General features: G+C 43.3%; 1 protein-coding gene across 9 annotated transcripts in view; it reads left to right on the top strand.

Moving 5' to 3' along the window:
* Positions 1-14,549, top strand: part of NEURL1 (neuralized E3 ubiquitin protein ligase 1) — a 159,484-nt gene that overhangs the window by 121,271 nt on the left and 23,664 nt on the right. For all 9 annotated transcript variants that reach the window (XM_080597802.1, XM_080597805.1, XM_080597808.1 and 6 more), the window contains one exon: positions 11,172-11,852. In XM_080597802.1, coding sequence (XP_080453928.1) covers positions 11,172-11,852 — 681 coding nt within the window. The remainder of the gene's footprint in view (positions 1-11,171; positions 11,853-14,549) is intronic.

Here is a 14,549-nt window from a genome sequence, read left to right on the forward strand (position 1 = left end):
TGCATAGTTTCTTTAGTTCAGGGCATCAAAATAATTTGTAAAGAAATCAAAAGCCTAATGGGCATTTGTCATGACTGAATATATAAAGAATTTATGGAAGAGATGAACTTTCCAACTACATACCTTGGCAGAATCGAGCATCAGCTCTCCCTCTTTGCTTCCCTCCTAATTTCATCCATCTGTGACAGCTAAAATGACTGATTCAGGGCTACTATTTTAGGAAATCTCCTTTGCTGCTTACTCCTCTGGCGGCATGCAATGGGACAATGGTGGAGACTGGAGTTTGCTGTAAGAACTTTTTTTTTTTTTTGTCATGGAACTTAGTTTTTAAATCTTTCCCTGTGTGGCTCTGGTGCAGAAAATTATGTTGATTTGAGACTACTAATGAACTCACGTATATGTCCTGTTGTATTCAGTGGGTTATAAATATTTTTTTAGATGAAGTGGATGTTTAAATGCTGTTGTGAAATGGAATAGACCCAAACATGTGCTGAAATTTTCTGATGGTGCAGACTGCAGTAGTTGTGCTATTTCAGAACAAGATCATCAAAGAAAGCCTTGATTTACTGTTCCTGTGCATCTCTGGGAGAATGGTTCTTGCAGACCATAGAAGCTCTGGAATAGGAGTGGAGTAGATGGGGTGTAATAGCTGCAATGCCGTTTTGTACATGTGGAAAATGAGTCAGAAATTTTTTTGAGAGCTTCTTCATATGAGATTCTGGGGTGGAAATTCTCCAAGAAGTGGATATTGGGAATTAAGACAAAGAAAATATTATGGACAAATAGCATTATGTGCATTCTTTCAGAAATATAATTGTTGGATCTTTAGGTGAGGAACCAGCATGGAGGAGGAGAGATGTTTTGTAAATTTAATTAGTCATTGCTGAAAAATTGAAACAATTTTGGCAAACTGTAGCTGCTTTCTTTCATTATTTTCAAAATGATATATTTCAATTTTGAGTCTTGAAATAACATTTTAATCTTGAAAATTGCCAGAGCAATTTCTAAATAAGCCCCAGAAATCAACTGTGGTAGCTGTTGGTTCAGTAGTCATTTGCTTTAATAAAAGGAAGTGAGATAAACTGAGTGCTTTGTTTCAGGTTATCCTGAATTGCTGTATTTTTCAATCTATTTTTTCTTCAGGCAGTGGACTGAAATATTAGGTGTTATCACTGCCTTCACAGCTTGTGTCTTCACTAGAAAATGTTGTAATCTTAGGTTCTGATAGTTAGGTAACTGCGAGGAGGCAAAATCCCTGTGATGCCCAGACCATTCATCATTTATCTGTGCCCTTAGCAGACCAAAAGGGACGGCAGCAAGCCCCAGAAGGGGCCCAGTACTATATGGGCTCAGGTGATCTCCGGCAGCATTTCTGTGCTTCCTAAGGGAGTGGGGAAGACCTAGTGGTGTGTTTCAGGTCAATGAGCAGTGATGCTGGACCTTGAGGAGGCTGTGGCAGGGACAAGGGGGTTGTTGGTATGTTGACTGCTCAGCTGTCTGTAAAGCTGTCAGCAATGGTAGGAGCCTCTCGCTGGGACACGCGGTGAGGAGTTAGGGAAGTGCTCATCATCTCCACTCCTGGCAGGAAAACACAGGGGGAAATGAAAGCAGGTGAAAAAGGATAAATGCAGGGTACATAAATACCACAGGAGGGAGGATGATGGATGGGAAGGAGGGAGAAAGCACTTGTTTTGAAGAAAATTGCTGTCAGATGATTCAGGGGGTAAAGGGATGTGTCTGATGTAGCTTGGAAATTGGCTGTGAGCACTGAGATGCTATGGAAACATTCTCACAGTAATGCAAAGAGCGTTAGAAATAGAGTTGTTGGAGGGCCCATAGCAGTCTGAGACAGTAAATGGTAAAAGGTAAAGCTGTGGGGTTAGCACTGCATGTAGGTCTGAGCTACTGTCTTGCGTCAATAGGAAAGATAAAAGAGGGTCAACGTTTTTGGGGGATGAGGAGAGCAAAAGGGGTGATAGTGCCAGGAATGACTGGTGGAGCAGCTGGGTATGAAAAGAGGCCCCTGTAAAGTTATTTGACAACCAGGAATTGCAATTATTGCTTTAATTTCCCTATGGAGAAAGAAAATAAAGAAGAAAAAAAAAGAACTTTCAAAAAAAGAGGAATTTACATTTAAAGATCAGGAAGCTTCAGACAAAGTGACAATTGTCAGACTCCATGGAGAATTAGTTCTTGCACAGGTAATTAAGACAAGTAGTAAAAGATTTGACAGTGGTAGATAGAATAAGAGGACATGTAAAGAAAAGGTGAGACACTGTGCAGAGGGGGGCAGGACTGAAATTAAAAATAGTGTAGGCATGATCCTAAAAGTGCTGATTGCTTTTCTGTGGTTTCTAACAGGAATAATAATAATAATAGCTGATCATGGGATGATTTCCACCTCCATTCCCCCAGACCTGCTGGACTCCATCAGGGGTAGGAGTAAAATTCAGAGAGCGTGTTAGTGGGAAATAGATTAAGGAGGGAGTGATGGGGATTAACTGGTCTCCACAAAACCAAGCCACTTGATTTCTGTTGAAACCGTATTTCTATGACTTCATGGGGAATTAGGAAACATCAAATGGAAAACCCATGAACACATTTAAGGGAACCAGACAAGGAGGTGCCGACCTCCAGAGGTAGCAGTGGCTAAGCATGTCCTTAACCTGAAGGACATCTGCCAGTCTGTGTGACCGCTGGCTGGAGAAGATGAGTTTACCCAGAGCGAAAAGCCTTCCTGGACAAAAAACAAAATGTGTTGTTTGTAACACAGAGGCTGCCAGCACCCTGCAGACTCTGAGCATCAGCTTTTGTGGAAAAGAAAACAAATCCTCAGCCATAACACGCGTATGGAAGTTTGTTCTTCATAATCTACTGTCAGGCTCTTTCAAAACATTCATATTTGCTAAGGAAAACAGTAATTTATTTTAATTCTATGAGGCTAGTTATGTTCTTTGTGCCATTTCATATGTTCAAATCAATTTGACATGCTTACAGATGTTATGCAGAATTGCATGAATGTTTGTTATGAACCAGACTGGTTCAGAGCACTTTGTTACATAGCACATGTCCCAAAACTATGATTTATAAGTCAGTACTCAACCTTTGTACCTTAAACAATAGTCTATCCATGTACGAAATTGTATGCTTTCATTCCTTAGATGTTATTAAAAAATATGCAGATGATCAATTCAATTACTAAGCTGGCCTGGAAGCCACAGTTGTTCACTCTGGCTTAAAAACATCTGCAATTCTCTTAAAGTCAGGGTTTTGTATTTTTTTTCTTTCTGAATATTCCAACTCAGAGGCTTGCAGTACGTAAGCACACATTCCTTTCCCTCCTTTAAAATCTGTTTTTTCTTTCTTTGTTTGCTTGCTTGTTTTGTTTGTTTGTCTCTGATTTGTTTTGCTGTGATATTTCATCTGTACTCTGAGTACAGCACTGACCATTCATGACAAGAAATCTGTGACAATCCTGGTAAGACAAGGGAGGATATTTGTATCCTCAGGACACATGTCCTTAGGCAGGACACCTGATGTACCTAATGGTACAAGGGCACCACTCCTCAAAATCAGGATTTGGTGCTAACAGCCATAGGAAGCTACCAGATTTGCACAAAGGTTTTATCGAACATCTAGCAGCTGGTAACAATGAAATGGCTAAGTTTTTCTCTTCCATCCCATTTTTAACACATCTCCAAAACTGAATCATGCAAACCAAACAGCTTTAGTGCTCAATCTCTCCTAAAACGCCTGGAAAGAAATGTTGATTTCGATCCAAACAAACAGGAATATAAAGCAAAGGCCAGTCCAGTGAGGTGCTAATTAAACACTGTTGATTTCCACTAATTCCTGTGAAAGCGGATGAAGTTCATAGCCTTGCAGTTGGCTCCACAGAGCCAGTGGTCTGGCTTCTTTTGCAGACCAGTTTTAAAATCTGGTGACAATTTTTGTGTAAACGTGAACGACTTCTCCCCCAGATGAACTCCAGCTTTGGTCTCTTTGTAACCCTTGGAGTGGACTTTGATGTCTGCCCCTTGGTTACACCAGTAATTCTCTCTGATGTTTTCAGCTATATTGGCAAGACACCTGAGTGGCTTTTCAGAAAGCTAGTTTGGACTGTGTTGGTTGTAGGCAAATAAATGGGCTCAGCTGATTTACATAGCTCTCATTCCTGCAATGAAAATGGCTGCTGTATCAGTTAGTTCAGCTTCCAAATTGCAACGAGCAGGAAGCCAAAATTTGCATGTAGCCATTAACTCCCACATTAACCATGGGAATGCACATAAAAAACATGTTTGCCATCCACTGACCATGCAGTGATGCCAAGCTGGTGTGTTGAAGAAGAAGGAATTCTTGAACAACAGTTTCCATGCAGACCATATGGGATCCCGTAATGGACAAGGGTCCCAAGGAGGTTGAGTTTTGAGGTGGAGAGAGGAACCTGCAGATGGAAGCAGAGGAGCAGCAGGTAGAGAATAAAGCACTGAATGGAGAGGTAGGAAATGAGAGGGTGCTACGTGGGAAATGGGGTGGTTTTGTTGTGCCTTGGGCTGAACCCCAAGAGTTTTCAATTAAGACCTCTGCTGGAGAAATTGACTGTCCCCTTGGACAGCTTACCCCATCCCACAGTTTATTTTATCTATAAAATAAGAACATTAATTCTTTCTGCCTCCCTCTCACCATTTATATCTCTCTTCTGTTCACGTGGTGAGGAGCATCTTCTGCTGCAGAGCCCAGCACCTGGGTCCTGATCTCAGATGCTGTTTGCCCCAGAAAAGATTTTGCTGTCTCTTAAAGAGCAGCCCGGGCATCTTACACATATAGCTGCTACAAGTGAGATCATCTGTTGGCTGTAGCTTTGCATGTATTCCTGTAATCATGCAAAAAAGAGAGGAGCCAGAGCAACGAGAGCAGAAGGAAGCAGTTTTATTTGAAACGGGCTATTTATACTATCAACGAAATAGAGACATGCACATGTGCAGGTATTGTATAAGTAGGTGTTTGTTTAACTGATGTCCTTGATTCTATGTGGGTGTTTTGCAAGGAGAAGGAATAGTTGATCTGAGGCAATAACTTGGGCCGTTTGATTTCTCGGTTGTTCATAAAGGGAAATGTACTTTGTAGAAGTGAATTCCTAAGTATATGGCAAAGGAGGTTTTTAGTCTGAATCATTCCTTTGAGAGATTTTAAACATTTGCCTCCCACATGCTACAATAATTCTTGAAAGTGGCTTCACTGCATGATCCGAGAAGCTGCATTCTGGCGCCTGATGGTTTATGAGAAGTAAACACAATGGAGTGGTCTCGGATCATATAAATTCAGGATTTAACAGTAACAAGCAGGGAGGGGAGGGGGAGACCTGTGTGCAGCATCCCAGCAGCAGCATCCACTCGGGAGTGTGGGTCTCGGCAGCGTTACGCTGAGCGCAGCAGAGCCCAGCCTCCTCTCCAGACCTCACATGGAGCGTACAAACTTGCAGAAAAACAAATAGTTTTACAAGTGTCTGCTCTGACACGATGCCAGCAGGCAAGAGCACTTTGGACGTGCTCTCTGAGTGGAGCGTTGTCTCTTAATGACCATGAGCGTGGCCTCGGCTTTCTTCACTTCTCATTTTTTTTTTGCCGTGTTTATTTTAAGTAAGGGTGATTTTCACTCTCCTGTTTGCTTAGCCTGTCCTGGTGCAGTAAAACAGTTAAGATACACGTGGCAGAGCCCGAGATAGCCTAGAGCAAGAGCATCCTCTGGTAGTGAGGACATCTCAAACACTGTGAGTGCAGCAGGCTGCAGCAGATAGGCTTCCATTTGCCCCTTAACTTGGGTGAATTTTGAACCCAGGGCCACACAGCAATACTCCTCTTCCCAGATCCAGTCAGGGCTGCTCTTCTTCTTTCCAGCAGAGGTGGTGCTGTGGACTGGGTGCTGTACACACGGTGGAGAAGCTGGCAGCCAAGAGTATTTGGGAGCCAGTATTGCTCCTTGCCCCCAGCTCACAATGATCTTCATCCTTCATTTCTGAGGGATTAGTGAGAATATAATTTGTTTCCATTTTGCTGAGTTTTCAGTCCTCAGCTGCCTTAGAGCTCATAATAAATGGAGCTATAAACAATGTATAGAAATTCCTCTGGCTACTTCTGGGCTGAAGCCTGGTGGTTCCCAGCAGCATGCATCAGCTCGAAATGACTGGCTCAGCAAGGCAGCAAAGACTGCGGTCAGGATCAATACCCGCACTCCCACGATGGGGAGCACAGGGCTGTGATGAGGAAGGGTTTCCAGGAGCATAGGTTTGCTTCTTGTCTTGTGACTGGTTGCTTTTCCCGATTGCCTCTGAGGGTGATATTATTTTACAGCCCAGTACATCTGCCTCATATTTCAGAGACATCCCCTTCAATGGCAAAGTGTTGCCAAACGCACTGTTAGCTGCACAAGTCTGCTGTGGACCATGGAGGAGATGCTGCAAGAGCCCAGGTGCTGGAAGCCCCGTTATCCTCCCTGCGTAACCCCATGTGACAGGTAGCACTGACAGTGGGAAAAGCAGCCTGCCTTTGAGCTCCTGCGTATGGAGCTGCTCCAGCATGGTGGGAGTGATATGGTATAACTCCTTCTGCAGTTGTACATTTACACAGTACAGTCCTGTAGATGCCACTGACTGTAGGATGTCTTTTGGTAGCTTAGCACCTGTGAGGTTCTTTGGTCATGGAAATACATAGTGAGTACCAGTACACATTAAAAGTAATACTACCTGGTGAAATGGGTCATCGAAAGAAGAGAAATGCACTTGTGAAGAAGTAAAGCAAAGAACAGAAGAAAGGAAAGAACATGGGGCTGTGCATTGGAAGGAGAGGAACATGCCAGCAAGGTTCTGACCTTACCAATTTTTTATTCTACTTAGTAGCAGAGGACAAAAATTTTCTCCAGATACAAGGAATCCTCGGTTGTTCCTTGTCTTCTCAGCATCTCTCTCTCCTGGGAGGAAAGATCGTTAGAAATGGGATAGGTTCTTATATTATCAGGTTATCAGCCTGATTCCTGAAATCTTAAAGCTTTGGTTTCTTGTTTTTTATTTATTTATTTATTTATTTTTATTTTGTTTTGTTTTAGTCATAAGTCTCAAGTTTGATTTATTTATGTTAGGTCTTCTGTAGCTCATTCTGGAGAGTGGTCGCAGCCCACTCAATTTATGTGAGGCTGGAGGTTTGCTCCAGTGTCAGAAAACTCATGGAGAGGGGGAGGTCAGCTTCCCTAGAGCTAGCAGTTAAATCTGGAGTTTCCAGTACGTGCGTGCATCTGTGTGGGTGCCAAGTTCACTCTGCCTTCTCAAATCCTCTACAGGTGTGTGAATCCCTGCCGCTCATGACCTTGGAAAGTCAACTCTTTAGGCAGTAACAAACAATACTGAAAAGGAAAAGAAGGAAATAATGATTTGACAGCCTGATGGCAGTACATCCCCTTTGGGTTTGTATAGGGCTGAGACAATGTGTGCATGCTGGTGACTAGAAATGCATTTGTGTTTGAATGTGCACATAGATACAGTAAACATGCATGCATGTGATGTCTGTAATAAATATATATTATTTTTATTACACATGTTTAAGGAAATAGATGGTCTTAGGAAGTCAACACTTGGCAGCGGTTCAAATAAAAGGCGGTAGTGACACGCTTCTGATCTGGATGCAGCGATTCCGGCTGTATCTGGCTGCTCACCGGCACCTCGTAACCGCTGTTTTAAAGTGTTACTGCAGTCACTGTGAGCCTGCAGAAAGCAGGAGGCTCCTCCATGCCCTCAGAGCAGGAAAACGGAGAGCTTTGAAGCCTCTTGTCTGAGGAAGATACCTCAAGTTAATTTAGTATGCAAGGAACCAGCTGCTGAGAATATAAATTTTGTAGATATACATCACTAAAGAGGGGGAGAAAACAGAAGACTGCTGAACTGCTTAAGTGCCCTTCATCTCTACTTTGCTAAATAAATTACTCCTACTCACTTTTTTTTTTTTATTTTTTTATTAAATAAAACCAGAAAAAGATACAAAGCAATTTGTGAAGTCAGGCCTCCTTTGCAAAAATTCAGTGTGCCTCAGGTTCTTGAACTGAGGAGCAGAAAATTTGTATTTAGTGGAAATCCTTTCTGCTTTGGCTAAGGGTATATCACTACTGGAAAGTTTGAGACTATGAATACAGCATCGGCATCAGAACTGTACGGATGCAGAAGTCAACAAAACCTCTCTGGAAAGCTACCTGGGCAGCCAGCCTGTGCCAAGCTGCACGTGGTGGCGGCCCTGGGACCCCTTTCGTATTATACAGTCTCATCACATCAAGTCATTCTGTCTTTTTGATGTGTGCTCTCGGTTTGTCTCTGCAAATAGAAATGTTCCTGAACACACTTACATGGAGAGTCCTTCCTTTGTAGGCATTAAAAGTCAGTTGAGCAGCTGGGTCTGTGTTAGCAAAGTGGTAAATGAAGCTTTGGGGGAAGAAAACAACTTGTTTCTGGGTTCCTTTGGGGAAAGAATCTGCTCAAAGTCACCCCATTTGTTTCACATTTCACCAGAATTGTTCTTTCATAGCCCTTGGCTGTTATCAGTTATTCTGGATAAATGGCATTCCACATCTCTTCCAACTTATCTGCCACCCCAAAAGACGAATCCCACTTCATTTTACTTCATATGCGATGGGATTGTTTTTCTTCTTTGGCTGGCTATCTTGTGATTTGTGAAAAAACAGAGCCCTGGAGCACGCCAGCATCTCTTAGACACTCATCTCAAAATTTTCACAAATTTATTTGAAATGCCAGTAAACTGCAATCCTTTTTTTTCCATGGATATTTGCAAACATTAATGAACTAAGTCTCACAGTCAATCCCATATGCTTGAGACATCTTATCCCTTATGTGGCTAGGCGTCTGAGCTACTGATGGGTTTAAGTAAAACAGTTGGAAGCGTAACCCTGGTTTGCTATCACTGCCATGTGTCTTGGCTGCGGAAGAACTTCATCTCTCTTAACCTCTTTTCAGATAGAAAGAGATATTTTGTCCAGCAGCCAAAGGGAAATGCAAGCATCCTGGTGGAAAACAAGCTGTTTCAAAACCCTGGCTGCAAGCTACCCACACATCACAGTTGTCAGCCAGGCTGCACATGCATAGTTACAGGGAATAAAATAGAAAGGACCTTCTGTTCCTATTCAGAAAGGTCTCTACCCATTCACCTACACCAAAGGATCGTCATCAGCTGCCAGTATTAATTTGTTCTCCTCTGTGGATTTCCAGCCAAAAGAAGGCAAAATAAATCTAATTCTATCCAGTAGGGGCACTTGCAATGCAAATGCTAGCCCATATATTACAAAGCATTAATGCAACCTGCTTCTAAATTACTTGGGGTAATTTTTGATTTTATTTATTCCTCTTTTTCTTTAATTAACCTCTGGGAAGAGAAGCTGAAATATCAGTTTGGGGAAAATCAAATATGAGAAGCAAAGCCCTTTTTTATTTTGAGACTGTGCTTCCCTTGTAATAGCAGCTTATTTAAAGAGAAGCCTGGAATAATCCAGTTTAAGCAAAGCAAAGATCCCTGCTGAAGCCAAACTGTGTGTGGGTGTGCTCTTGTCAGGTCTCCCAGAAGAGATGGGCAGCAACGGCTGTTAGTCAGACCTCACCCATTGCGGGAGATGTTGGTTATTCAGAAGCTGGCATTTTTCTTTGGCACACCAGGGTAGAACCACTACTCTGGTGTACCAGGAGAGGGCTCATCCCATGGGGAAAATCCTGAAATAACCTGGGTTCCTGCTCTTTTGTTGTCATAAAAGAAAATCCCAAGGAGACGTGGCTGGAAGAGGTGTGCCCTGCAAGGGTCTCGCCCATGGGTTAGGAACGAGTCTCTGCTCCTCTTCCTCTTCTTGTTTTTCCACCTTGTGCCATGTTTGCGGCAGGTCCCAGGCTGGGATCAGGCAGTGTTGCTTCGTGCCGCTGTCAGGGGATTGTGTTATATGGGGTGGTCCCACCTCATGTCGTTTGGAGCCTGGCTTGAAGACACAACACAGTCTTCAGGCTTGGTGCAGGCATAGCTCCTGTGGGGGAATAGTCAATATGGGTCATAGCTTATTGTAATTTTTGCAGAGAATTCTCCACATGCTCAGCTTTCTTACAGAGAATAGTCTCTTGATGCTGATAGGCTTCGTGTAGCACAGAAAGTTAAGCATATGTATAAATCTTTGCATTATCTCAGCTTACTTTTATAATCTGTTCAAGTAATATGTTTTTTTTTTCTTCTCAGTATATTGCTCTTTGAAATTTCTATGGCAACAGTGTAGCTAAGAATATGTTAAATAAAAGTAATTTAAGCATAAAAGGCAGGTGATTATGTTCCCTGGAAAAAGAAGTGAAATAAATTGAAAAAAAAAGAAGTAAATAAATTGATGATTAGCTCTTGAAACAGCAGGTGAGACTAACAAAGAGGATAAGGTTCAATTCTGTTTCCACTGATGGGTATGAATACGTAAGCACCATCTTTCTTTGTTATATATCTGTGGGTTTGATTTTTAATTATTTGTCTTGGAGATAATAAATGATTGTATGTTATTTATAGAAAACAGCATATGCCCAAGTTCTACACTGTGAAATCCATATCTGTACTGGTTTGCAGTAAGGACCAGACCACTAATGATTAATTATATGCAGGAATACAAATTAAATTTCATATGATGATAAATAAATTAGAACTGAACATAGCATTTGTTTCAAAGCAAAAAATATCTAGTTAGAAATTCATTTCCTAGATCTATGAGAATTGCTGTAGACAACGAACAGGGCATGAAAACTCAGAGCCTGCATGGATATTGATTGGCACGTTCGGGATGTATTTCATATATTTACACTCTGCTTCCCCTCTCCAAGGAGACCCTCCCCTGGTCAATTCTTTCCATCGATTTTGAGTCCGCCTACTCAGGAGCTGAAAATGGTGGTGCTGGTGTGGACAGCACAAGAACAGCAATCAATTGCAAATACTTTTTAAGGCACTCTGCTCCCGTATTTAAAAGGGGAAAATGTATTAATGGCAGCAGGTCTCTGATTTTCCCTTTTAAACATCTGAATCAAACCGGTAGCGATTTGCAAACTCCCAGGCACTTTCCATTCTCCCTGCAGTGACACCTCTTTTGTTTTCTCCTGCCCTTCCCCGCAGACAGCGAAATCATTCCTCCCGACTGCCTGCGGCCCCGCTCCTTCACCGCCATCCGCCGGCCCTCGCTGCGGCAGGAGACGGAGGACGCGCGCCTCTCGGTCAGCCTGTGCGACCTCAACCTGCAGGAGGAGAGCTTCCACGTGACGGCCACCACGTGCCCCATCCCGCAGAACTCCCTCAACTCCCAGCACTCCCACCTCCTCCCCTCCCAGCTCGAGAGCGACCTCCGCTTCCACCACCTCCGGGGAGCCCACGTCAAAATCCTCGATGACCAAACCGTGGCCCGCCTGGAACACGCCCGGGAGGAGAGGACTTTGGTTTTCACCAGCAGACCCCTTCGGATCAACGAGACCATTTTCGTCAAGATTAACAAGTCCAACGCCGCACGCACGGGGACGCTGTCCTACGGGGTGACGTCCTGCGACCCCAGCACCCTGCGCCCCAGCGACCTCCCCTATAACCCTGAGTCCCTGGTCGATCGGAAGGAGTTCTGGGCTGTCTGCCAGGTCCTGGTGCCCCTCCAGAGTGGAGACATCTTGGGATTTATGGTGAATTCGGACGGCGAGCTGCACCTGAGTCACAACGGTGCCAGCACCGGCATGCAGGTCTGCGTGGACTCTTCCCAGCCCCTCTGGATGTTCTTTGGTTTACACGGTGCCGTCATGCAGATCCGTTTGTTGGGTATGTCCGACCCCTGCCTTTCCCAAAGCCTCGTGCACAAACAGCAAGGTGGGACGTGCTGTGGGGAGGGGTAGTGGGAATGAATGAAAAAGCTCCCTCCCTACTCTAGGATCAGGTATAATTTTTTTTTAAAGGGAAAATAAAATAATGTACGTAGTGCATGGCTGCAGAGTTACAAGACATACCTCTTTCCACTTCTGTAGTATCTTTCATCTGACAGTCTCAAATCTTTTTTTCTGATAACGAATTAAGCCGCAGAGACCTCCACTGAGTACCGATGAGTCACCATTGACCTGGGAGAAGCAAGGAAGGGGGAGGAGAGGTGCTTTGGGACGAGCTAATCTAGGGCATAGCCAGCAAGAAGAATGAGATCTGATTCCCTTTTCTGTGCATTAGCTTTCTGGCAAGTCTAAGTCCCCAGAAGCAGTCCCGTTGCTTCCCCCAGGCTCATACGTGAGAGGCAGGCTGGAAGGTGGAGAGGAAGCCCCGTGCTTCGTAATGCCAGAGGTGCACAGAGCGTGGCACTGACCAGCACAACAGGAGAGGGGTTTCCTTCTTGTTGTGGTTTAACCCAGCAGGCAGCCAAGCACCACACAGCCGTATGCTCACCCCCCACCCCTGTGGGATGGGGGAGAGAATCAGAAAAAAAAGAAAAAAAAGTGACTGATCCACTTTGTGTGTGGATATTGGGCAAGCATCTTCACAAGGCCACAAGTGTAGTATGTGGTTGACCTTGAATTTGGACCTTATAATGGTTCTGCTGTCAGAAAGTAATTGATGGCTTCTGAGAACATGATGTAATTCCTGGCCCTGTGCTAACTGGAGATTATTTGAAAGAGCTCCTTTCTTGTTTACACTGTTATACTCATAGACATTTAAGTACACATATGTTTCTTTTTGCCTCAAATCCTAACTATTAAAATACTCCTTTTACCCAATAAGAAAAACTCAACCAACTAAAACCCAAACAAACACCTCTTTTCTTAGGATTTTTGGAGAGTCTTTGAAGATAAATTGTTATGAACACACATATCTGTCTGCAGGGTCCAGTTCACATTAACCACAGTCTAAAGTGCCCTAAACGATTTGCTTAAAGTTGACCATAGGCCTTTGCTGTCAGTGTTTTGTGGCTATTAAAGGATCACAGATGACAAATGTAATACTACGATTTATTTCTAGGAGCCCAGGACTCAATCCCTGATAATTCAACCTGATTACATTTGTGGAGGGTACTGTATGTAATCCATGGCTAGCTCTGCTGTCCACCAACACATAATTTTGATAATGGTAGGTGAAGTCAAACAGATCCCAGTCCAAGCAGGAAGATTAAATGCTTCTTTATACGTAAGAAGGAAAACATCCTCAGGTCAATGGGTTTCTGGTAAAACAAAGTCATCGACCGGTACTCCCTTTCATATGAGATCACTAATTTTGGCACTTCTGCACAGAGTGAACGGCCTGTTTGTATGTAATAGGTCCTGAAACCAGTCAGAGAGGATGTGTCTCACCAGAAGATCAGATTCATGTCCTCATACAGAATTCAACAGAGCACTGACTTGGGTGGTGCCCAAGTGGGCCTCCTTCATCCTGGGCAAACCTCCTGTTGAGCAAGTTATCTCCCAGTCCCTGGGGGTGTCCTTCCTACCTGCTCACAAGTTCTGCCCAAACTGGTACGCTCCCAGTAAATGTTTTAGATAAATCCATGTTTTCCAATGGAAATCTGCTGAGCTGGAAAACTCCACACTACCTGTATTTGTATGCACATAACAGACGTCTCCTGGCCTCTGTTGCTGGAGGAGAAGCTGAAAATGGGTTATTGTTCTTACGTGAGATGCAAATGAAGAGAACTGAACCTGCTGACCTTGCCTTGCTCAAGGTAAGGGTAGGACCTTGCAGGGCATACGGCTTTAGCTACATCAGCTTGGGCAGCAGGCTGCTGTGTCCCAGTTAAAAGCTATGAAATAAGAGCTTGCCTGTAATCTTTAACAAGTGTTAAAATACAAACCAAGCTTTTCAGACCTATTTTTCCAGTATAATAATGCTGGAAGCACTACATTCCCAGTATCAGCACAGTGCTGCTTCCCAGAAAACTGCTGGTGCTGTCTCACCACTGCGCATCTCTGCACCTGCAGTAATTATGTAGACCATCAATACCCTGATAGAAGGCAAAGAAAATAATGAACTTCCAACTCTAGCTTTTGCAGTGCTATTAGGGAGGTGATGTGCAATGTTTGCACAGCAGTGGAACAGATTATGGCACTTGCCATAATATCTGTCATTATAATATTAGAAAATGTAAGAAGAATATAAAGTGTTCATCTTTCTAATGACAAGCTCCGTCTTCAGAATGCAAACAGGAATAATTTTGTGTGATCTATCTTTTGTAGTTTGAGCTTTATATCACAGGAAAAGACATGTTTATAGTCATCTTTTCTAGCTTTAATGGAAAACGTGAAGTTCCATGTCCTTGAAAGAAATGAGACAGAAATACTGCAAGAGGCATAATTGTACCAAACCTATCTTATATAGCAGATGTCATTCTTCTTCTGGGGGCATGTCGTTATTGGAATAATCAAAGCACCGTTATGCAGTATTAAAAGAACATCTCACACACACAGTGAACCATAAAACAGAGCAAATGAAAGTTGCTGTTTCTGCTGCTTCTCCATCTTTTCTGCTTTTCTGGGAGGATGGAGA

This window comes from Anser brachyrhynchus (assembly GCF_964034855.1).
Source record: "Anser brachyrhynchus genome assembly, chromosome: 6".
In the NCBI taxonomy this organism is placed as follows: Eukaryota; Metazoa; Chordata; class Aves; order Anseriformes; family Anatidae; genus Anser; species Anser brachyrhynchus.